General features: G+C 46.5%; 1 protein-coding gene across 2 annotated transcripts in view; it reads right to left on the reverse strand.

Moving 5' to 3' along the window:
* Positions 1-800: 800 nt before the first annotated feature.
* The window catches only part of INTS1 (integrator complex subunit 1), a 28,070-nt gene continuing 5,755 nt past the window's right edge, over positions 801-23,115 (reverse strand). Inside the window, exons 13-47 of one of the 2 annotated variants that reach the window (XM_053991991.1) lie at positions 22,434-22,511; positions 21,760-21,917; positions 20,476-20,572; positions 19,974-20,065; positions 19,586-19,646; positions 19,008-19,205; positions 18,598-18,727; positions 18,255-18,434; positions 18,014-18,163; positions 17,278-17,457; positions 16,988-17,092; positions 15,997-16,164; positions 15,568-15,679; positions 15,066-15,224; positions 14,167-14,313; positions 13,674-13,772; positions 13,193-13,317; positions 12,181-12,495; positions 11,419-11,578; positions 10,659-10,799; positions 10,105-10,279; positions 9,898-10,021; positions 9,246-9,364; positions 8,182-8,269; positions 7,391-7,617; positions 6,321-6,444; positions 5,710-5,843; positions 5,148-5,340; positions 4,756-4,883; positions 4,178-4,290; positions 3,512-3,625; positions 2,587-2,657; positions 1,999-2,090; positions 1,817-1,926; positions 801-1,412 (exon numbers count right to left, since the gene is read on the reverse strand). In XM_053991991.1, the coding sequence (XP_053847966.1) occupies positions 1,297-1,412; positions 1,817-1,926; positions 1,999-2,090; positions 2,587-2,657; positions 3,512-3,625; positions 4,178-4,290; positions 4,756-4,883; positions 5,148-5,340; positions 5,710-5,843; positions 6,321-6,444; positions 7,391-7,617; positions 8,182-8,269; positions 9,246-9,364; positions 9,898-10,021; positions 10,105-10,279; positions 10,659-10,799; positions 11,419-11,578; positions 12,181-12,495; positions 13,193-13,317; positions 13,674-13,772; positions 14,167-14,313; positions 15,066-15,224; positions 15,568-15,679; positions 15,997-16,164; positions 16,988-17,092; positions 17,278-17,457; positions 18,014-18,163; positions 18,255-18,434; positions 18,598-18,727; positions 19,008-19,205; positions 19,586-19,646; positions 19,974-20,065; positions 20,476-20,572; positions 21,760-21,917; positions 22,434-22,511 (4,783 nt within the window). In that variant the 3' untranslated portion in view covers positions 801-1,296. Of the gene's footprint in view, positions 1,413-1,816; positions 1,927-1,998; positions 2,091-2,586; positions 2,658-3,511; positions 3,626-4,177; positions 4,291-4,755; positions 4,884-5,147; positions 5,341-5,709; positions 5,844-6,320; positions 6,445-7,390; positions 7,618-8,181; positions 8,270-9,245; positions 9,365-9,897; positions 10,022-10,104; positions 10,280-10,658; positions 10,800-11,418; positions 11,579-12,180; positions 12,496-13,192; positions 13,318-13,673; positions 13,773-14,166; positions 14,314-15,065; positions 15,228-15,567; positions 15,680-15,996; positions 16,165-16,987; positions 17,093-17,277; positions 17,458-18,013; positions 18,164-18,254; positions 18,435-18,597; positions 18,728-19,007; positions 19,206-19,585; positions 19,647-19,973; positions 20,066-20,475; positions 20,573-21,759; positions 21,918-22,433; positions 22,512-23,115 lie in introns of both variants that reach the window. The other variant, XM_053991990.1, reaches the window with a different exon arrangement.

Genomic DNA, 23,115 nt, shown 5'->3' on the forward strand with positions numbered 1-23,115 from the left:
CCCTTTTCTTCTCCTTTTCTTTGCAAAGCCAGCTGGACATTCATTCATATTTTGACACACCAGCTAAAGTGTTCAGCTGTGGTATTCCTCACGTGCAAGAACAGCCAATATTTCCCCACCCAGCCACCTATGAGGTCACAACTGTCCCTGCCACCAGCAAAGAAATACAGATAAAATTCCTCCAGGATGTTTGTCATTACTGTACTACAGTGTTTCTCTACTAACAAGTGGAGTACCAGAGGAATAGAGACATGAGAACAAACTGGTGATTAGAATTGAGACTGGAGAAAAAGCACACGGAGCAGCCATTTCTCTGGAGCAGAGGAAAGGAAGATTTTCTGTCCTCAAATTACAGCTGGCAAATAAACCCTCACCCCTATCAGCAGGCAAGGACCAGAGAGTAGTGGGCAGAAGAGTCACAGGGAGGAACTGGCAGATCCCAAAGACGAAACAAAGGTGCTTGTTCAAAGACTCCACTGTGACAGTGGCCAGCTGCTGGGATGTTTGCAGATGTACCAAGAAGTTTGTTTTATTTGTTTTTAAACAAAAGTTTTCCAAGGAACCTCTTAGAAGTTGTCCTGTCAGCAGTTGGTACTGACCCAACTCATCCATGGTACCCCCACTGATCCTTCCAAATATGCTCCATTCCTTGCATATGCTGCAAAAGGCCTAGAGAGCCCTGTGAGCACTTGGCCATGGAGACAGGTCTTCCAGAGATGTTTTGTCTAGAGTAACAAGAGACTGAAGAACAGGGTGAGAGGGATGTGAAGCTACGCCCAAGGGAGCAGAGAAAGGCACAATGGAAACAAAGAGAATTTTAATTATAAAATAAAAAAAACCACCCACCCCCAGAAACCAAAGTGGTCTCTCCCCCTGCACAAATCTGCATGTTCTCTCCAACACAGAGAGTGCAGACACTTCAAATGTAAGGGCCATCACTCACTCCCTTCTGCTCTCTCAGCAGCTCTGCCTTCTTGGAGACACAAAAAGCCCCAAACAACAAACCGACAGCCACTGTCCCAAGACCCCATGAAGGAAGTGGTCCCTGTTTGGCACAAAGTTTAGGAGATTTTTCTCCCACAATAATGGCATCTTAGCCAGCCAGATTGATCCTTGTCCTTTTCTGATCTTCAGTCAGCACCTTCTTCTTTTCCAGCCCAGTCTGGCCTACCACATCACCTCTTTGATCCTCCAGCACATGGGTTGCAATACACTGTTCTTCTTACAGGGTTGTAATGCAGCTGATGAATCCATTAAATTAATTCCTCTGGAAGTGGAACTCCCAGAACCACATGTTCATATCATGGCCTCCATGTGCAGAATCTTCAAGGCCTCTGAGATCTGAGAGCTGGTGTCGATCTGGCCATACATGCCCACCAGGAAGGCCCTGTGCAGCAGAACTGCTGCATGCTCTGGGAAAGGGAAAGAGAAAGGCAGAGTGAGGACTGGCCCCAGGGCTCCATGTGCAAGAGCAATCCACCAACAACCACTGGGTGAGCATTTGCAGCTGTATGAGAAATCTCCCCTTCCATAAGAACTTGGCACAACCGCCCCTCTAACAGCTCTGTGGGTTTGTGATCATGTGAGAGGTCACAACTCAGAGAAAACAAAAAAGTAAGGGAGCAAATCCATTTCAAGGAAGCCCCCCTTGTCTCTATGACAAATCCCCCTTGTGAAGTTCAGCCCAAAGCTACTGTTGCTACTCTCAGATGGGTCTAAGCAACAGCAATCCATGGCAACTTCCCAGGGGAGCACAGGACCCCAGCTTTGACCCCTGTGAGGCCAACCATGCCCCAAAGGTCTGATCTCCACGTACCTTGGCAGAGGAGGGTGTATTCAGGCAGGTTCCTCAGTGCTGTCTGCACCACCTCGAAGTCTCGGCTGCCGAGGCAGTACATGTAGGTGGGCAGGAAATCTGCAGCAATGCTGGGAGTGAAACATGACAGGGTCAGTACAGCCCAGATCAGCCAGCACAGCCTCAGTTCCAGGGGTGCTCACCTGGGGTTGTTCTGGATGGAGCGCAAAGCCAGGCTGAAGGCCAGGTTTCGGCAGGAATCCTCTGATGAACTCATCAGCTTCTGCAGGTTTGTCTGAAAGATGGACAAATGTGGATCACAGGGCCATTCAGGGAGCACAAACTCCTCAGACTGGCATTGCTCCCCCTCCACACCAATCCAGCCCAACACAAATCCAGCAGGTACTGGCTGACCCCAGAAATCCCTTTTTGTAAGACAGATTATCCTGGTTTTGAATACTTTAAAGTACTCTTCTGTAATCTTATTTCATGTGGGACAGCTGAGTTTTCCCTAGTTTCCAGCTTATTCAACAGAGCTGTTCTGTTCTCTCCTTGCACTGGGAAGAGGATAGAGGTTTAATTCTTCCTCTGACATACAGTAGATGATAGCTGAGGCAGTATGCAATGGAGGGGAATACTGTCTGCCCTCAGCAGGGCTAACTGAGGACACTTTTCTCCTAAGGTGCTGCAACAACCACCCAAAAAGCAGAGGAAGGGTAGTGCTTAAGCTGGCTGTGCAACAGACTCTGGTGAAAAGAATCTCTTCCTTCCAGTCTGAGAACAATACTCACAGCAAAAAAGGCAAGAATTTCTGGCCTCCGTCTGGACATCTCATCGATGTCTGTCAGCACCTCCAGGATGTCTGGGAGAAGACACAAGTTGAAAAGGTGACTGAAATTCACTGATCCAGCAAAGAATCTTTCTTTTTCCCCACAAAACAAATCTCCCAAGCCATCAAGTTTTCCCACTTGCACACAAAGGTAGCGTAATAAAAGCAGTTCTGAAGAAAGGAGGAGACCAGAGATGTGCCAGATCAACATATCCCAACCTGCCCAAGCAGAGGAAGGAATGCAATGGGGTGAGAGGTTTCAGTTTCAGAACACCTTCTTCTGTATCTAAAGACCTTCAGAGTGTGTCTCTTTAAAAGACAGAGTACAGGCAGGACTTTTTTGTCCTATTCTACCTTGGAAGGAAAACTGTCACAACCTAGGTTTGAACACAGGACACCTGTAATTTCAGAAGACCTTTGGAGATTATTGTTCCCATATGCCAGATTAACATGGTTTTCTTCCATGAAGGCCATTTGGGGATTTCTAGCAAATCCTGCTTCTCATCAGTTTGGTATTTCATTCCTATCAGCACTTCAGAACTGCAGCACTCCTTGATTTACTCATACTATCTCCCAAAATGCTTAAAGATCCTTGAAGAGCCTCAAAGGGGCCATCAAATGGCCCAGAAGGGCCAATCTCAAATGGCCTAGAAGGGCCACTGAAGTACTGCTGAGCTAAGTGATAACAGAATCATAGGAAGCCTCTGTCACAGAACCACAGGAGGCTATGGACAAGTTAATCCAAAAATGGAACAACATCCTGACTGCTGGAGACTTCCAAACACAAGACTGAAACAGGAAAACCAGGCTGCTGCTGACAGATAAGTAAAAAGGTTGACAAATATCTGCATTTGCCCTGTGTCTTTGCACAGCAGGTCCTCACTCACCCTCCACTGTCTGGCCTCTGGAGAGCCTCTTCATATACGGGGCCATTTCAGCTGGCGTGAGGGGAGTGAAGAGAGACACGCTGACCAGGGGGAGAGAGCCAGCAGCTGCTTCATCTGGGGGGAGAGAGAGAAAGCAGGGCACTCCTGACAGCCTGTGGACTTCCCTACCAGTGCAGTGGTGTATCATGAGCCACCAGCAATGCTGAGATACAATTCCTGGCTCTCACACTGTCTCTAATCTCACTGCACCTCCTGTAACCCCTTCAGCTGACACTGAGGAGGAAGCTTTGCAAGCTCTTTTAATACTGAATAATTTTCCCATGCAAGCTGTGCAAGCTGTAAACAGTGGAAGAATGGATGTACCCTTAGAATCCCCCCAACAGGTCAATCCTTAAGTGTGGATTAAAAGGGCAAAATCCACGACCAGGAAACTCACCCTTGTTAAGAGCTGTTCTGCTCCAGTAGTGATACCACTGGCAGGAAAACAAATTAACCCATCCCAAATACTGGGTTCCCAACTGCTGAGCATACAAGTGCCAGTCTCCACTCTAAACATATGGAACTGTTACAAGAACAAGCACAGTATACACCCCACAAAACCACCAATTCTACAAAATGTACTGCAGGTTTATCAGCTGGAATAACTCTTCTCCCACCCAGACTCACCATCCTTCTCTTCATCAGAGCCCCTGTCCAAGGTGCCACTCTTACTAGGCAGACTCAGCCCAGCCAGGAGGGACTTCAGCATTGCTAGGTCACTGTTGTCTGATGACAGGTCACTGGGAAAAAGAGGTGGTGTGTTTGGCTTTCAATAGCAATAAGGGCATGAGCACAGATATGTACACTGAAACAAAGAGCTTCTTAGAAGCAGAAACAAGATTTTTCCTTTCTTCATAACTGGAACTCAAATGCATTTTCCCCACTTATCTGTAGGTGGGACCCTGCAGCCACTGCTCTGGGGAAAGGCTCTCCAGCTGCTTCTCTGGAAAGGTTGCAGGGCACTATAATACCTCGATATAACATTTGGGCCATTATGTGAGTTAAAGTCATTATGTGACTTCCTTGGGCTCAGTTTTCACCTATAAAGAAGAGATATGCTGCTCATTTCAGTGGAGACTTAAGGGAGCCAAGGGTAAAAAAGTGCCATATTAGCAGCTACTCTGTCACATCCTCTTGCTGTCTTCTGTCTCATTAGCCCCTGGCAATCTGACTGTGCATGGGCTAACAGGCATAAGGAAGCTTACTGGAGTGGATCCGAGTGCTTCTGCAAGAAGGAGACAGCTGCCTGGGCATTGCACGTGATGTACTTGTGGATAAACTGGACAAACTTGCTGATGAAGGCAGCCAGGTGCCGTGAGGACTTTCTGTAATTCTGAGAAAGGATCAAGGTGAGAGTTAACCAAAAAACAGTAGCAAAGCACTGCCCCATCCTGCACCTCTGGGTACCAGGGAGCAGTTTCTTGATCTCCCGCTTCCTCTTCAAGCTCTCCAAGGTACTTCATAAACTTTTTTGTTCTTAGGCATTTAGGAAGGCTTTCCCTTCAAATGAGAAGCACCAAGGTTGGCCCTGTGTTACACGAGCTTCCCCATCTAGTGGCCAGCAGCCTGCACACGGAGGGAAGCAGGATTTTCCTACCAGCAGCAGACGGATGAAGGACAGGAGACAGTCCCAGAGTGCCGCCTGGTGCTCGTTCTGGAACACCTGCGGCTGGAGCAGCTCCAGGATCCCCAGGACATGGATGAAGAAGGTCAAGTGGTTCTGCTGCCTGAATTCCTGGAAATTGAGGTGAACGCGGCCGTGCAGCAGTGCTGCAATCATTGGCAAGTGCCTGAAACACCAAACAAGAAAATCTAGGCCTAGATCTTTGGAAGTTACATGTTACCTCAGTTCCTGGAAGGCAAAATCCCTTATCCTCTCTCAGAGTTCTTGTCTTGATCCCTGTATAGACACAGCATGCCCCATTTCCCACCCATACTCTGTTCCCTAGTCTCCAGTTCCAAGATTATTTCCTGACAGACACAAGGTGTTGCCTCACTGTAAAAGATGTAACTTTGATGCCTTTTCTCCTGACTTCTGTACATGAAGGTGAATTCTGTGACCACCATTGTGATTGCTGCAAGTTTGTTTTGTTCCCTTTCTAGGACAAGGGTGGATGCTTTTCAATAAGCCCCAGCCACACACAGGGAGAGAGAGGTACCTAAGGAGGAGGATGGGATGAGCCACAGCCAACTTCCTGCAGGCCATATTGGCATCCCACACGCGGCTTTCGGATGACTTGGAGTCACTGGTGTCTGCGAGGAGGTTAATGAATCTGTGAACCAGGGCATCAAGCTGGAAGAAAAATAATGAGCAAACTGTTAAGAAGTTTAATGTACAAACCAGCCCCTGGCTCTCCAGCAGTGTTTCCCAATTCCTTTCGAGCTACACAGGGGGGTTAACAGAAATTATTTTCAGGTAGAATCTGTGAGCACATGCAGTGTTCCAGCTGGCATGGGATCTGAAGTCCACAGTCCCTACAGACATCAAAGCAGGATCAGATGCCTGCACACTTGTGCCTTACAAAAGCATTTGTCACACAGAAGCTTGTGGAGCTTATATTATTTGATAGAAGGACACTGCAAAATAAACCACATCAGAACTCTCTGCTCTGGAGAGTGCAGGCAGGGATGGGGTAACAGAAAAGCAAAATAAAGAAACCAAAGTCACCCAGGAAGCTTTTGCCAGCCTCACCTTCTAAACTGGGCATCAAGGTAGCACCCATTCTGCATACACAACTGGAAAGGGGCTTTCCTATGCCTCCAACTTTACCTTGCAAGTGCTGCTGTCTCTGGCTCCTTCACTGGTAAGAAGCATCTCAGGCATAGGCACAAGGAGCTCAGGTAGTTGCAGGTATATCTGCAGCAGAAGGTCCTGGCAGCATTTCCCCACAGAGCTAAAGGAAAAAGGGAGAGGTCAGCCACTGGTTACTACATTAGTTCAACCAGCAAACACCCAAGAACCATCAGATTATTAACACCCTTCCTGCATGTGGCAGAGCATGTGAAAACACAGACATGACTAATTTTAACCAGTGTTTTTTAAGACTTTGCTTCTTTTGGACAGCTCAAATCATTCACTTTCTACAGAGATCCATCCACAGCCTACGGGGATCCATCACGAGGCCATCTGAGTTAGAAAACTGCAGTTCAAAGGGCACAGGACAAGAAAGCGGTCAGCCCCATTCTAATTGGAAAAGAAGTCAGAACCACAACTATTCAGACTAACCAGCATGTTCTCTACACACCTGAAACTCCTGGAGATCCCTGACATAGTCTGTACTGGGAAGCAGTAGAAAGCAACAGTTACTTAGAATCTTTCCTAGTATCACCATAAGTAAGGCTGGAATCAGGTCAGTTCCTTTCACTGACACAAAAACATCATCTTCCTGTTCTTTCCACAGTCTTAAAATAGCTGTTAGGAAATAATTTGGTCTCCATTCAGCTTTGAAAGCAAGTCAGAAGCAGGTTGTATTACAAGCAGTGACTCAAGGGATGAGTAGACAAGAAATCCCACGTTAGGAACTAGTAATTAAAAATAACCACTGCCTTAAAGAACAAAAGAAAAAAAAAAAACCCAAGCATGTCAAGAATTTAATTCTGAAGTCCTAAAAGCAAGAGGGTCCTTAAATTTCACTTTTGAAGTCAGCTTCCTGGGCTGAGTACCACTTAAAACCACTTGTTATTTCCCCAAACCTCGGGGAGGATAGTGTGCATTTTCATACAGGCTCTGGAACATGATATTCTTAAATGAAGACATACTGGTAAGTCTCATCATAACCTGCCTGCCTATGCCCAAGAACTACAATTCAAGCAGACAATGCTCCTCATTTGCACCCTCACCTGCTTCCCCACTGCTGGATGCAGCTGGTCAAATATTCTGTTACTTTTTTGACGTTCTCAAGGTCTCCATGAGAACAACTGAGCAGCAAGGGCAGTCGAGACTGGATGAGTGTGCAGGAGGCCTCATCAGTGTTCTGGTATCTGGTCTCTGCCTCAGCCAGGATCAGCTCCACCATGCTGATCAGTTCTGATGCCTTCAGGTGGAGCACAAATTCCTCACGGCGCTTCTGTAATGCAAGAGGACACCCCAAATTATTCCACACTAAATCCCAAGATCCTTAGCTCCTTCTAGTCACACGTTCCCTGACTGGAATAGAACATCTTAGAACTAGACTTAGAATAAAATCTCTTTACCCCTCCTCTACTTCTTCATTCACTTCCATCTCAGCATGTGTGATGGGTCAGAAAGCATAATTCAGTCACCAAACCAAAGAAATTCTGTGGAGAAGAGACACAGCATCCTTCTCTTTGTAAAATGGCAATTATCCCATGCTGAGTTTTAGCTTGCCTGACACTCTCTTGTGCCTTTACCAGATATTGTGGCAACTGCTGCAGGGGGAATGCCAAGTGGGCAAACTTTATGTGTTCCTATCAGCTTTTTGGACTCTAAACTGCCACTGTAATATGTAACAGCAGAGCAGCTAAGTAATCAGCTGAGGTACAGGCAGCAAACTTGGCACACTGCACCTGAATCACTCCAGCCACCTCTTGGCCATGTAAAAATCAGGCACTGTGAAAACATTGCTTCTCACACCATCCAGATAGGAATCTTGGAAGAACTGAACCAATACCTGAGGAGTTCTCTGGTCCCTTCCCTGCCAGATCCGAGGAATGTGAATACAGGCCCACAAGAAATCCAAGGATGCAGTTGGGTCAAACCTGCCAGAAGATAAAAGAAGACAGATTTGCAATTAGAGTCAACACAACCTTCGGGCAGCACACGAACACATGGAAGCATCACTAAACATGAGTGCTGTGAAGAAAGAAACATCTGCAAATGTAAAAATAGGACCTATTAAGTCCCAAGAAGGGGTTTGGTTCTGTTCCCAGATTATGACTAAATAGTTGTTGCAATAAGCACAGCACAGGGTACAGAACAGAACAAATGGCATCCAGCAAGTGTGGGGGCTACATGGAGCCTTACACCAAGGCCAGGAGTTGGTCATCAACACAAACAGTTGGTACAATCAGACCAATGACCTTACTGTCCCTATCACAGTTACCTTGAACTGAGAAAGTAATTTAAATTTGAGCAAGAAATTAAGAATAAAATAATAATCTGAAATATTACCAGTTTTAGAAGTATTGCTGTTATTAGATTTTAGCATTTCCTGGTCCATAACTGTAACAATACTACTACACTGGAACTTCAGTATTTGAAAGCTGTGCATAGAAGCTCAGAGCTAGGGCTGCTGCAGAGATGAGAACTAGGGGTCTGATGTAATGAAAGGGTTAGAGAAAGACTGGAAATAGAGTTTAGTACAACCAAAAGATCCATCAGAGCCTGCCCAGGTACAGAGACAGCTCTCAGTTTGCTATCCAAGCCATCCTGCAAACCCTGTGTTCATAAAGACTACCAACAAGGGCAATGCAAGATGGATTACCCACAATTAGCACTTCCTGTTTAGAACACAGCCAAATCTTTATGTGCTGCTTCCATCAAACAGTAGGTAATATTTATATCAAGATACACAAATCAGCAGGACTGAAATCTGCATCCTTCTCACAAAGCCTATTTTTGGCTGACTTACATCTCCTGGCAGACACATCATGAACATGGCAGGTCTTGTTCTCTCTCAGACAGACAGAGCTGCACAACACAATCCCTTGGCTAGGCCTGACAAACAAGACTCACCTTTGCTCCCTGTTCCTGCCAAGCAGAAGCCTGATGCACTGGTGCAGTGTGCTCCAGCTGGACTGGTGAGTCAGAAGAGCCAAGAGGTATGGGCGGAAGGAGGGCACCTGGGACCCTGCCTGGAAGCACCGAAAGAGGAAGAGATGTAATGAACAGGTCCTGGTAGCAAGGTGGCTGTAGGAGATGCCATGTGTATTGCAGAAGGATGATAATCCAGGAGGACAGACAGCACGAGGATTTAGGGCAGCACTTTCTCAGAGAACATGGCATCAGATGTGAAATTCAGTTTCAGCTTTAACTTTGGTTAAGCGCTTTGGCATGGCACTTTGGGCAAGCTATTCATCTGTCTGCAAAAATACCAACGAAAACACAGCTGGCTGGGTTGTTATGGGACCGTGCTGTGTCTGTAAAGCACTTTGCAGTCCTTAAAAGAACATAGCTGAGGAAATATAAAGATAAGAGGAAACATAAGCCCTGCACTGAGAAATGCGAGCCTTGCACAGAACTGTCCTCCTAGTTAGCCTGTACTGCTTTGAACTCATACAGTAACCTTGGCAGAACATAAAACTAGCCCTTGCCCTGTTTCCAGGTGCAGGTCAGTACCCCAGAAAGTCCTTTTATCACAGCAGTCCCTCTGCCCAACAACTCTTACTTTGTTCCAGGAGAACAGTAGCTTCTGCTGTAGATCAGGGCAGCTGCTGATGACCTCTGGGTCCAACATCTCCAGCCAGTCATTGAGAAGGCCAGAGGCAGGCCCTGGCCAAGCTGATTCAGCACTGTGGACAAAGCAAGGCCAGTGTCACTGGTGATACCATGCACCCAGACCTACCTGTGAATTCCCAGCATTGCCTTGGCTCACCTGCAACTCTCCACCTCCTGCTTTACTGGTGTTTCTTCTTTGTCCTGGAGCAACAAGGAGCACACCACAGCAATTGGTTTCATGGCAGGACACTTGGTCTCAACAGTAGCTGAGAAGAGGACAGTCAGGAGCTCCTCCAGGTATGGAGAGTGCGTTTCAATCAGACCTTGAAGGACTAGCAGAGGGAGAAAGATGTCACTCATAAACTTCAGGATGTGGTGAAAGGTATGGAACCTTACAAGTATTACTCCTGATAGCCAGGCTCAGTGAGGAAGAGAGAAGCCATTTTTATCTGGAATAATAGGTTTCCCTTTCTTTTTGTTAGTGGAAACAAACAGTTTGCTCAGAGACTTAATCCGAGACCCAGATCACAGTTTATAAATCCACATACAGTGGGGGAAAGGAAGTGATACAGGATAGGGCCAAGCTTGGATGAGTTCACATCTTCTCATCCAGGGAGAAGGCAGATTCCCACAGCCTGCACACTAGGCACTGCCTTGCTGGGATGGAAGCTCAAGCTGCTGCTGCAAAGGAGAGCAGAAGGACATCCATACCTTTGCTGATGAGCTCTGGCTCCACATTACACTTCTCTCCTGATTTCAGGGTTGCAATGATGGCACAGACTGTGGAGCTGATCAAGTCCGGGTCACGACGGAAAGAAAGCGCTTCCGTGAGGTGCAAGAAGCCACCTCGCACTGTAACAAAATCACAGCACTGGCATCACAGGGACAAGCCAGCCCCCACATCAGACTTCCCTCCTACAGATTTCCCATGTGGCTCCAGGGCACAACTACTCAAACATACAAATATACATTCTACTGCCATTTATGGCCGCCACAACCCTTGACAGCTCTCCTGCATGTTACAGGGACATGTGGCTAAGAAAAAGCTCTGTAACCACAAACCCATTTCCATGCCCAAGCTCTTGGTTAGACTTCTGCTTCCAAGGGATGGCAGATGATAAACAACTCTACAAGTCATGATGTGATCTTGTTCCAGAGGCATTCCTGCGTGCTTATCTACCAAAACTACAACTCACACAGAATTCCTGGCCTGAGAAATTTAAAGTTTTCCCTGAGAGATCTGCTGTGCTTGGTGAGATGCTACCAGGTGTCTATTGCAAGCCCCCAGGGCTAAAGCACTTGTTCACAGCCTCAAAGAGTTTCTGCAGCACAATGTGCTACTTTTGTAATTCCTTATGACACCTGTCTAATAGGCTGCCCACGACACTTCCTACTCCAGGGGCAGTTTTGCTCGTCTCTTTCTTGTCCCACTTTGTCCCCTCTGGTTCCATAAGCTGCCCAGTGCCAGTACCATCACTGATCCTGTGCCTTGAGGAGTATTGCACAGCAAAGGCCTTCAGCTGAGCTCGCAGGGGACCATCTTCCACCGCGGGGTTCTCCAACCACTGCAGCATCTGCATGAGCACTTTGAAGAAGAGCGAGGAGAAGGCAGTGTCCTGTGGCATGGAGCGCTGCAAAGAAATTCTTTACAGTGAGGATGGTGAGGCACTGGCAGAGGTTGCCCAGAGGTTCTGAACTCCCCATCCCTGGAAGTGTTCAAAGCCAGGTAGGATGGGCTGGGAGGAACCTGGTGTAGAGAAAGGTGCCCCTGCCCATGGCAGGGGAATTGGAGCTAGGTGATCTTTAAGGTCCCTTCCAACCCAAACCATTTTATGGCTCTATGAATTAGACTTCAGCTCTCAAACTGTCTGCAAACGCCCTGGCTTGCAAGACATGTCCAACGCTGCAGAACAGCACAGACTACAGATCCCAAAACCAGCAGAGACCTACAGCTGTAAATCCAAAAAATGGTTACCAGGCTGGGTACGGTAACCATTTAGTTAGATTACTAACCCTGCAGGTAATCTCAGCAGTGCCAGGCTAATGCAGCCAGCCTGCATCCAGGTGCCCATGGCCAGGCAACCTGAGCTGAGCATTACAAAGTGTGCACACAGCACAGCAGATGCCCTGCAGATTTCCCATTTCTCCCTCACCCCTCTTTATGAAATGCTCCCAAACAGATTTCCCGTTCCTCCCTCACCCCTCTTTATGGAATGCTCCCAAAGGCACTCACATGGTACTGGTAGAGCTGGCGCATGAGCGGGCAGGAGATGAAGTGGTGGCGGTGCATGGCCATGACCAGGGCGCCGCTGTGTGCGGAGTTGAGCAGCGCAGCCACGGCCTGCAGCAGCCGCGCCGTGACCCCGCTGGCCGTGACCCCGCTGGCCGTGACCCCGCTGGCTGTGACCCCGCTGGCCGTGACCCCGCTCTCTGGCTTGGCCCCTTGGCGGATGTGGGCCAGCTCCTGCCCCAGCGACTGCTGCAGTGCCAGGGCCAGGGGCCGCAGGCTGGAGTTCTGCCACCGCGGGTCCGGGGTCAGTGGGAAAAGCTGGGGGGATACAACAGGGAGTACATTTATGACAGACAATGAAAGGATGGCTGTACCATGAACACCCCGAGGCAGAGGAGCGATTTACCTTGTACAGTTATGCTGATTATAGGCTAACAGGAACCTTATGATACAGCTTTTTCTATATTCTCGTGCCTGGCACATGAACATAAGCAGCATTTCTACAACCCCAACATGACTATCAATACTGACACTGCAGGGGAATCCTACTACCCAAACACCAACAACTGACTTGGCCAATTAATTCCCTGTAGGCTCCTTCCAGAGTCAGTGGAGGGAGGGAAGCTCTGTAAGCAGACAAGCCAGAGTACAAATGCTGTTTGCACACAGCTTTGCTGCCAGGGCCCTGTGAGCATTTCACAAATCCTGCATCCACTGCTGAGAGGAAAGGCAGTACCCACAGAACAAACAAGGTGCAGAGACAGCAACATGTTAGTAGGTACTGACAATACCAGGCATGATCAAAAGCCACATCACGTTCCAACTACAAGAGAAAATTCTTGCCAGTATCAACTCCACCAGGCTGTAATGGCACAGCCTCACTGCACCAGGGCTTTCTTATTTATTGCCTGCAAACACTGCAGGATAAGGAGTCACAAGATGCAAGTGTAAGAGAAATGGATTTAGTAAAGCGGCTGCAGGGAAGCAGCTACTCAGCTGGAGGTTATAACAGTACCTGCAGCAAGATGCCTGCCAGATCATCTTCTGGGCCCACAACACGGACCTGGCTCAAGGCCCGGATCCGACTCTGACTTTGAGAGTTTTCAGGACTAGATTTTGACCTTGCAGTCTCAGCGCTGTCTGCAAGAAGAATAAAAGGGAAGAAACGAAAATGTTGTTATGGTAGATCACCAGATCACCTTCATCTTTACAGTCTCTAACTACTGAGAAATTTAGCAGCTTTTCTCTTAATTCCAAGCAAGACCTACTTTTCCATATGACTCAGAAAAGCTCACTGTAATAAACTCCAAAAATACTGGAATTTCTCTCTTTGCCAGAAGCAAAAAAACTCTAGCGAGGACTGGTGTCTAACTGTAGCTTGCTGGTTTATTACAACGTGCCTGCTTTTTAAGACATCTCTGCCTGTTCCTCTCAACAGCAACAAAGGAGGGAAGTTTGGAAGGTGACTTTGATATTCAGGCTATCACGGGCAGTACCTCGGCGGGCTGGTAAGGAGGCAGTAAGCAGGGAGTGGAAAGTCTGGCCTCCTGTTGCTCCTCTCTCATGTTGAACCTCCACAAGATGAGCCATGTAGTCTGAAAAAAGGAAGAAATAAGAGCACATCATCATCTTGCCCTCTCCATTAAAGCAGGACGTAATCGGCTGTTTGTACAGCTTCCACAGACAAGAGAATCTGCTGTTCCCACACACTTTGTAAACATGATGCCTTTAAAGCTTTGTTTCTTTTACAAAGTACCTTCCAAAGTACTTTTTGATGCTGTACATTCCAATCCTAAAAATCCTCCTCTATTTTGGGAAATACAGCCAAGGGCCACCCAGGTGTCTACAGTGACAACAAGCTGCCAAATCAGCCTGTGCACAAAGTTTGCTGAACTAGCTTGGATTTTTCCAAGGAAGTCACAGGAGATACTTATGGAAACAGTTCAAGAAAAAGTTAAATGCCTAGTCAGCCTCCTCTGTAGCTCTTACTCTTGTCCATGATGTTCTGCTCCAGCGTCTGTGGGTCATGAGATACTGCCTGATCCAGGTACTGCAGAAGTTTGCTCATGCTGGAAACTGGGATTCCAAAGGACTGAACAAAGAGAAGCAGCTGCTGTGGCTCCAGGTCCTGCAGGGCTGAAATACACAAACACTGAATCCTCAGACATCTCAACTGCCCATGGAGGGTCATCTTTATTACATGATCTTTGTGCTTTTGTCTGGACCAACAGTGACACATTAATGACAGAGCTGCAGAGAGCCTAAAGCCAGAAGTCTGACAGCTGCCTACTATATTTTCTTTCCTCTGCAAATCATTGCCGCCTTATTGCATCTTCCAGTTAATTCACTCACTGGCTAATCTGATCTTCTGTTTAATTTTATTAGAACCTCAGTAATGCAATCATTCATATTAAAAAATAACTTCCACCCTATCTCTTGATGGCTGCAGGCAAGAATTATTGAATAATTCAATCACTGGCTATAGACAGCTGTCATTTAATTAGTAAAATGGGATGAAAGCTCTGAATACCAAGAAGAAAGAGAGCCCTGACGAGTGGTACAAGGACCAGAGTAACCAGAGGTTTAGCTTACATCCTTTAGGCACAGCTTTCCACAGTGCTGTGCCTGTTGTCTGGTGATTGCATAGCTTAGTTCCATCTGCATTGTTGTAAAAGAGATGGGACCTCAATTCAGAGTCTCCCATTCCTTTAAAATACACAGAAAGGGGAATATCCATTCAGACTTGCTTCCCTGTTTTAAAAGTAACAGTGACAGATGGCTACATCCAAAGGCATCCAAACAGGATGGCTGGGCACACTTGAGCAAGGAAGCCTCTCCCTTTCCTTTCAGCAGAGTTTGAAACACCAACAAACATGTCACAGGCTCACCTGCATCCACGAGCCGTGGGACCTCGGAGCGGATCATCCGCAGCTTCAGCCAGTCAGGGAGCAGCAGAGCCTCCTCGGAGGTGTCAACCAGAAAAGCAGTAGGAAGGGGCTTTTTCTCCGGGAACCATATATCCAGTAAGGTGTAAAAATCACCATCCCCTGCTTAAGAGTGGATAAAAGATTATTTCCCATGTTCACAAGCACCTATGACACCCTGCTCTTCTCTATCAATACACCGGAACACATCATTGTTTTTGTATTTCCTGCTGTCTGCAGAAAGCAAAAAAAACCAAACCAAAACAAAAACAACCAGCCTGCAATTCTTTCACTCTTTGCAGCAATATTCTGATAAATCTTACAGCTACAAACATGTACTGCAAGGGTCAAGCCTGTGAGTAGAAGGATTAACACCAGTCTGACCTGTTAGGAGACAGCAGATAGAGAAAAGCCGTCCTGTACTGACCGTTACCCCCCAAAAAAAATCTGAGCATACTTCACCAACCTTGAGGTGGCCCCAGTGTCAGGAGAATAACCATGGCATGGACCACAAGGATGTGCATGGTGGCTGTTTCCCCACTAGTCCAACGAAGGAATACCTGATCCTGGGACTCTGACTGGAAAAAGGCAGGATAAGACAGGATGAGCAAAGGTGGGGAGAGAAAGGAGAACATGAGAATGGATGAATTTATTCAGACCATAGTTCCCAACATCTCCAACAGTGGCCACAAAAGGTATTTGGGGAAAAGTTAAAAAGGCATTTTACAAACACATAGGCCTGGCTCTGATATTATGTCACGATTAGATTATTTTCAGATCAGGGAATTCTTGAGCTGAACTTGGTTTATTCAAATTGAGTAACCCATTAAGGGCTCCTGTTTTGATAACCTGCCCAGTGTCTGTGACCTGCTGGGACAAGGCAGGAGGCACTCACCCAGCTGTACACCTCCTCACCCTCCTTGCTCTGCCGCATGCGCTTGATGTAGCGGGAGAAGATGGAGAGCAGAGCCACGAGCACTGCATCTGACTCAGCACTGTAGGAGAGCTTGGAGAACAGGTGGGACATGATGGTGGAGCGCTCCACGATCAGCCGGGCGACATCCTGCAGGGAAAAAAAACATCCAGGAGGTCTTTACTGCAAAACACAGCCAGGTCCCACTGCTTCACTGCATCATGTTCTCCAGTTCCCATCATCAGCCCAGTACACACCACTCTGGAGATCAGCTTGTGGAGTCAAGAGTAGAACTGACACAGGAGGGAAAGGGCCAGTGCTTTGCATGCATCTTACAGTGCCCCGGTGGAGCAGAGATGCATTCTGATGCACCCCACTACAAAGTAAGCATTTACATAGCATTTCTCTGAAGAGAAAAATTTCCTGATGCTTATCATTCAACCTCCCCCGTGTATCCAAACAGAGGCTCATTTGTAAGTCTTAAAAGCAGCAAAAAAAGTACCCAGAGAGAAAAAAGAAAAAAAATAATTATAAAAAAATCACCAAAAGTTTTTCTAAAAAGAAAAAAAAACTTCACACAAACAAATAAATCCAGAAATCTAGTTTTGGTTACAGAAACAACTCACCACTAAAGTTCCTGACTTCCCATTCTCTCCCCAGACACATATGACTGCAGGTTTAGCACCTGCTTATTTATGAAACACTGCCAGGTGGTGGGATTTCCATCAAAACACTATTCACTCTTGCATTCCCCATTCCAGCTGCTGGAATTATTGCTCTGGTTATTGCTCTGATTACCATTTCATTATATAAACCAAAGACACAGGTTTGCCTTTCAACCCATGCACAGACACAAACATGAAGTTTTTGGAGTAACACCCTCCTCAAAACTCATCCCGGTGGTACAGCAAGTCCCATGCCTACCACTGTCCTGGGACGTGCCATGTGTCCCCCACACAATCCCTCCTCTCACCAGAGCAAGGTCGTTGTGCTGTCCCTGCTCCTCCACTGGGGCATGCTGGGAGAGGTACACCAGGTAAGCACTGATGGTCTGGGGATCTGTCTCCATGTGGATGGCCTAGAATGAGAATTCCTTTCATTAGAAATCAGGATTTAATGAAAAAAAGCACCAGCACAAGCAAAATTCTTCTTCAAGCACACAAACATGCCAGTATCACAGCCAGATCCAGTTTGTTTAGATCTGTTTCAGCACTAGTAGTAAAAGAACAAGCCTGACACTCCCTTTCAGCTGCTTCCACCCACCTGCTGCAAGGCCAGAGCTGTCGTGGCTCTCACACTGTCAAACAGTGGCAGCCTCGGGAGGTCTCTCAGCAGCCACTGATATCCCTGCAGCAGCTCAGAATCACCAGAGTCTTCTTCCATGGGGTGATCCTTCTCCTCCCCATCACGCATTCCTCCTTCTGACAGCACCAAGGACAGGCCCTGCACAAGTCACACACATACAGCTGTTGCATATGAAGCCACAGCTGGACTGCTACTTTCATATTACTGAATATAACAGAAACATGCTTCAAACACCACAGAAGGATCTAAATGCAGCACACAACAGGTTTTATCTCATATAATGTGTTTTCTTGACAGATACCCTGCTTGAAGTTTCAGTCTGAGCATGATCTTTGTGAGGTTTCCTGCAATTCTCTTTGCTTTGTCTATGCTCCAGAGCACCAGGCACTCACTCACAAATAACAGCTTCTGCCAATTACTCCACATGGCACACAATCTCCTGATCCTACACCTGAACTCCACAGGAAACAAGGTAAAATCCAGCTCTATCTTAAGTACAACTTAGCTGTTGAACAATAACTTCTGAGCAGCAGGGAGCAGAAGTGTATTTGATGGGGTTTGGATTTTGAGACAAGTCACTGGAGGAGGATGACATGGAACAATTTCACTGTGCTGGCTCTGGACTCAAGATAACCTAGGGCTCTGCCCTGGGCTTCAGACAGACCCTAGTCAAGATGATTTTCATTCTGCTCACCTTCATGGCCAGGACCCGGGAAGCCACCTGGGAGGAGCTCAGGCGCCGCAGGAAGTAGTCAAGCACCTCGCAGGTTGTCTGTTCATCCGCTTTGGGTCCCAACAGCAAGTCTTGCAAGCGTCCAAGCAACTGCCTTTGTTTCTGTTGTCTCTGTGGAGTAATAAGTTGGTCTGTCCAGTGAAATCAAATCTGGGATGCACAGAAAGTAGGTAACAGAAGGGATCTCCAAAAGAATGCTCACCTGGCGTTTCTTGGCACGCTGGTCCTTACTCTCACCCTCCTCTTCTTCTTCACCTGAGGTCGATTCATCGGCAGCATCATGAAGCAGGAACTCACAAAGACACTGCACGGGCAGGACATCCAAGGAGCCCTCACTGGACTGAACCAGATCTGCCAGCCATGGCATTGACTGTGATGAGGCCTGGGAAGGATGAGAGTAACACATCAGCAGAACATAGATGCAGCACACTGATCATTTAATTCCTGAGCAGCAAACCACCTTCCCCTGAATCTCACTTGGCTTCCTTTTGCCCCTCACTCTGCTCAAGTTTCAGAGGAAGGGATCCAGTCCCACCACAGCCCACCTGTCTTTGGATGATGTTGAGAAGAAAGTCAGGATGGCGACTGCGACACAGAAGGTGGCCCAAGCGAAGAGACTGGTTCAGGCTTTTCACCTGCTCCAGGACATGTGGTGGAGGTCTGCGAGGGGGGCCCCTGCCACAGAAACAGCAAGTTACAGGCTGACACTGTAACTTCACTCTGATGTGATGAGGATCAGTCAGTTCTGTAGTGCATGAAGGGTTTATAGGAAGGTGGCAGGCAGGTTGGAACCGGATGATCTTCCAACCAAAACCATTCTATGATTCTGTGATCCCATGGGCTACCACACCACAGGGTTCTTCTTCCCCACATTAACCACCCTGTGGAGGAGCAGTGTTTCCTGACTTGTTAACTAGGATTTCATGATGATACTAGAATGCAGAAGGCTACTTACTGAGGGTCCAGACTTGTCAGCTGGGACAGCAAGAGGCTGCTGCTTTCTGTAATTGTTTGTTTTGTGGATGCAGCTGCCAGATGACCCTCAAATGCAAGAATCTCCTGTTTTTCTCTCTGGGAGATTTGAAGTTCACGATTAATCATCTCTGTGCGTGTCTCCTCATCCGTCAAGGTACATTGAGGATAGGAATAATTACTGAGAAAATAAATTTACAAAAAGGAAATGGTTATCTTGTTCTATTCAAAATTCATGAACCAGTCAGAAAGAACACAGGACCTCAGCTCTGATAGACAACGTAGAAAAAGCCAAGTAGTTTCTCAGTGGAGCCAGGAGACTGAGACCTTTTCAACAAGGCACAGCAGTCATCCCCCTCCCCCTTTTTCTCAGCTTTATTCCCTTGCTTATAATATTTTTGTCAAGGGAAGGCACTTTTCCCACTCCAACTGCAGTGTTGATGCCAGTTTATTTTACACAAGTCCCACTGGAAAGGAAGGAGTTGCATGGCACAAACTTAATTCAGAAATGTGTGTTTTCAGTGGCCTGTTAGATATATGTAGGGATTTAACCATACTAACTTGGTCATGACCATTTCCATGAGCATCTTTAGAGAGGGATACTCCTCCCATGCAGCCAGACCTGCAGCAGAGAAGAGAAGAACAGTAAGGAATACAGGAAAAAAATAGAGCCTTTATATATACTCTAACACATTGCAAGGTGGGGAAACACAAACTCACTTGAGAGCAGCTCATAACACTCAGAGTACAAACAAGGCAATTCCAGCCACCTGCTGGTGCAAATCCCACCTGCACACATTTTTCACCCACAGGGGATAAACAGTTATTTAACTGCAGTCACCTCACCAACCCAGCACAGGCCTTGCACACAAGCAACCAGACTTCTGCAGAAAGCACCTTGGCGAGTTTTTGCAGCAAAACTGGTACGCTGAGAAATGTCCACACTCACCAATATTTTCAGGATTGAATGCAGCCACTACTAGCAGGAGAGGCCAGGCTTTCCAGTAGAGAGTAGAAATAGCTAGATTTGGAGGCTGGTATCTGCAAAAACCAGTAGAGATAAGTGGTCAAGTTTGGTTCCTTATCCCATCTCAAGTCTGCTTTTCTTCTTAATGATGCACTGTTTAGATTCAGTCATGCTAGTTCAGTGCTTTTCCCAACAAAGAGACACCCACCCACACACAAAAATCCTTTCAGGAGGGAAAGCAGGATTCAGCTGAAGATTTCCAGGGCAGAAAGGTCAGTTCTTTCAGACCAAAGTACATTCCACGACTCGGGTCTTGATTGCTCTAGAGAAATACCCACCTGAACACAACCCTGAAAATCCTTGTCATTTTGTTATTACAAATTTTAATAAAGAAAGGCATCTTAAAATCTGTGAGCTGGGAATGTTAGTCACAAGGTGAAAGTGAGCTAGATCACAGCAAGATTATCTATGTGATAAGTCTTACCCTGGAGGTAGCTGGATATTCTCTGGATGGTGATAAGTGCACAGATTTAAGACTGCATCGATCAGCTGGATTCTTTCTACCCTCAGGACCTCAACATCTGGAGGAGAAGAAAAGACTGAACAAGTTATTGACCTGTCTACCTGCCTGAAAGTCCTTCAAGAAAAGCATTACAGTGTAAAAAAATTTTACTTCAAGCAACTATGTTATTGTGGGCTTGCTCTTGTGATATTACAAAAACTAAAAATCAACATTTAAAGAACAACAACACTTAAAAAATCCTATAAGTCAATATATAAGGATATGGAGCTGTTCAGCAGCAATCTAGTTTAAATTCTTAAGGGTACTTTTTTCCCCAAATGCATCCAATATGATACTTGTAACTTTTTCAGAACTTGGATACACTCCTTCAGGTAAGCAACAAATCTGCTCAGAACTTCTGGGGCTCAGAGGAACTAAAAATGCATTTCAACTTTGTTGCAAGTTTTCAGATTCACTCTGAGTCTTCCAGTATATGAAATGGGGCAGGATTTAAATATAATCTCATCATAAATGAGAGGCTGCACACATTTTGAGAGGATACTGAACAGCAACAAAGCAAGCAAAGTCTAGATCCTTCCACAAGCACTGAGCAGTTCAAGATCACTCTTTGCCATTAACCAGTCAGCACTAAGAGCATGTAAGATGCTTTAGAATCAAACTCTGACAACAGCCTCAATTCTGCCACAAACACATACAGCTCAGCTGAATGGATGCATCTACCAGCAATGCAGGAATTTAGACAAATGCTAAATGAGTTCATAAAAGGAGTAAGAGTAAAGATTGCTTTTGTAACTGCTATTCTGTAAGTGTCCCAATAATGGACTTGGGAAGAGCACACAATTGGTTAATTAATTTAACTTCCAATCCTTCCATTTTTGCATAGCCTACAAATTTCATTTTACAGTATGTACAAAGGACTAAATTGAATTTAAAAATGCTGACTCAAAACCCTGGGTGGTTGTTCACAGTCCTTCATTCTCCACACAACCAATAATTTCCCAAACACTCCATGATACAAAATTAGTAACAGAGAGAAACAGTAAGAGAAAATAAGAAGCTTCTCTAGTGAGAAAGCAACAGCAGCATGTCTGGCTTTGAGCCAAATGTTTAGCCATCACGACTAAAATATGCTTTAAGTGATGCAAAGGCTCTTTGGTAGGTGGCAGGAGCTGTCTCAGCCCTGGGTGGCAATAGGAAGACGTGGAGAAGCGAGCACTGGCTGGTGGGAGCTGTGTGCAGCCTCACCATCTGCCTGCACAGCTGCAGCCCTCTTCACCAAGTGGTCGGCGAGCTCCATGGCGTCGGCGGGGCCCAGGGGCAGGTCCCGCGACAATCCGATCACAAGGATGCGCATCAGCGTGTCCTCCAGGATGGGCACCTCGGAGCACAGGCGAAGGAAGAAGCTGCAGGAGACACGAGACATCAATCACACTTAGGGCAGCAGCGTGAGGGCTCCTGGAACCCTCCACAGACCCTACAACTCATCAGAGCAGAAGATACATCACAGCTTCTTTCTCCCAGCTCCAGCTCCAAATGCAACTATTTGAAAGAAATTATTATCTGAGTATCACTTGCAGTGCCTCGTACCTCGACGCTTCAGCCTCCTTGAGTCTGAGCTCCCTAACTTTACCCCAGTTACCCACACACTGTGGGGCTGCTCTCCTTACAACTACAGTGTCAAGATACAGAACAACTTGACTTGGCATAGGAAACAGGAATGAAGGAGGAAGAGGAACAGATGGAGAGTGGAACAACACCCCCCAGTTTTATGGCAGTGTAACAGATGAAGAAAATCTGAGCACAGTTCCAAGCTTTTCCAACACAAAGCTATATAAGGATCACCAGAAAACACCCATTCCTCTGCCTCCAGCTAGAGCAGCTCCCCACCTGCACCTGCCACGGGAGGGGCACACACTCACTTGCGGTCACTCTCAGGGGGCCAGTTGTCCCATTTGTAGTAGGTTTCTGGCTGCTCTGTGAAGAGCACCTTGTGGAGGCTGCAGAGATGAAGAGCACAGTAAACACCATCTGTGAGGCTTAAGAATACATACAACAGTCCAGTCTCCCTCAAGTCCTGCTAAAGCTTCCCATCCTGCACATGAAGGAGCCCCCTCAGATAAGTGAGACAAGCAACAGTAACAACATGATTCAGAACAGAGAGGACTACACAATCAATATGGGCTCTGGGCTTTTATACTTTCAGTAACCTATCTTGCTTACTATTAATTCTGGCTTGAACTGTCTCAGCAATGCCTTGTGTCAAGACCCCAGAATCCCATCTGTCCTCCAGAAGACAGAACTATCTCTGGAGCCCTCAGTCACAGAACCTTAAAAAGAATGTCAAACAAAAAAACAAGGAGTCCACAGGGAATTTGTTTGGTCAGATAGCTAAAAATACACTACAGAGTGGACCCAAATAATATAAATCAGAAATATTTCCATTATCATATATTTCTGGTACAAGGATTCATCTGAAGGAATTTCAGAGAGGGAGATAGTCCCTGCTAAAACTGTTTCTGCTCCCTGTCTGAAAGTGAGAGAGAAATCTAACCAAACCCTGGTGTATACCTGTTTTTTCATAATATATCAGTGTTGGGGAAG

The sequence above is a fragment of the Vidua macroura genome, chromosome 16, assembly GCF_024509145.1.
Source record: "Vidua macroura isolate BioBank_ID:100142 chromosome 16, ASM2450914v1, whole genome shotgun sequence".
Classification (NCBI taxonomy): domain Eukaryota; kingdom Metazoa; phylum Chordata; class Aves; order Passeriformes; family Viduidae; genus Vidua; species Vidua macroura.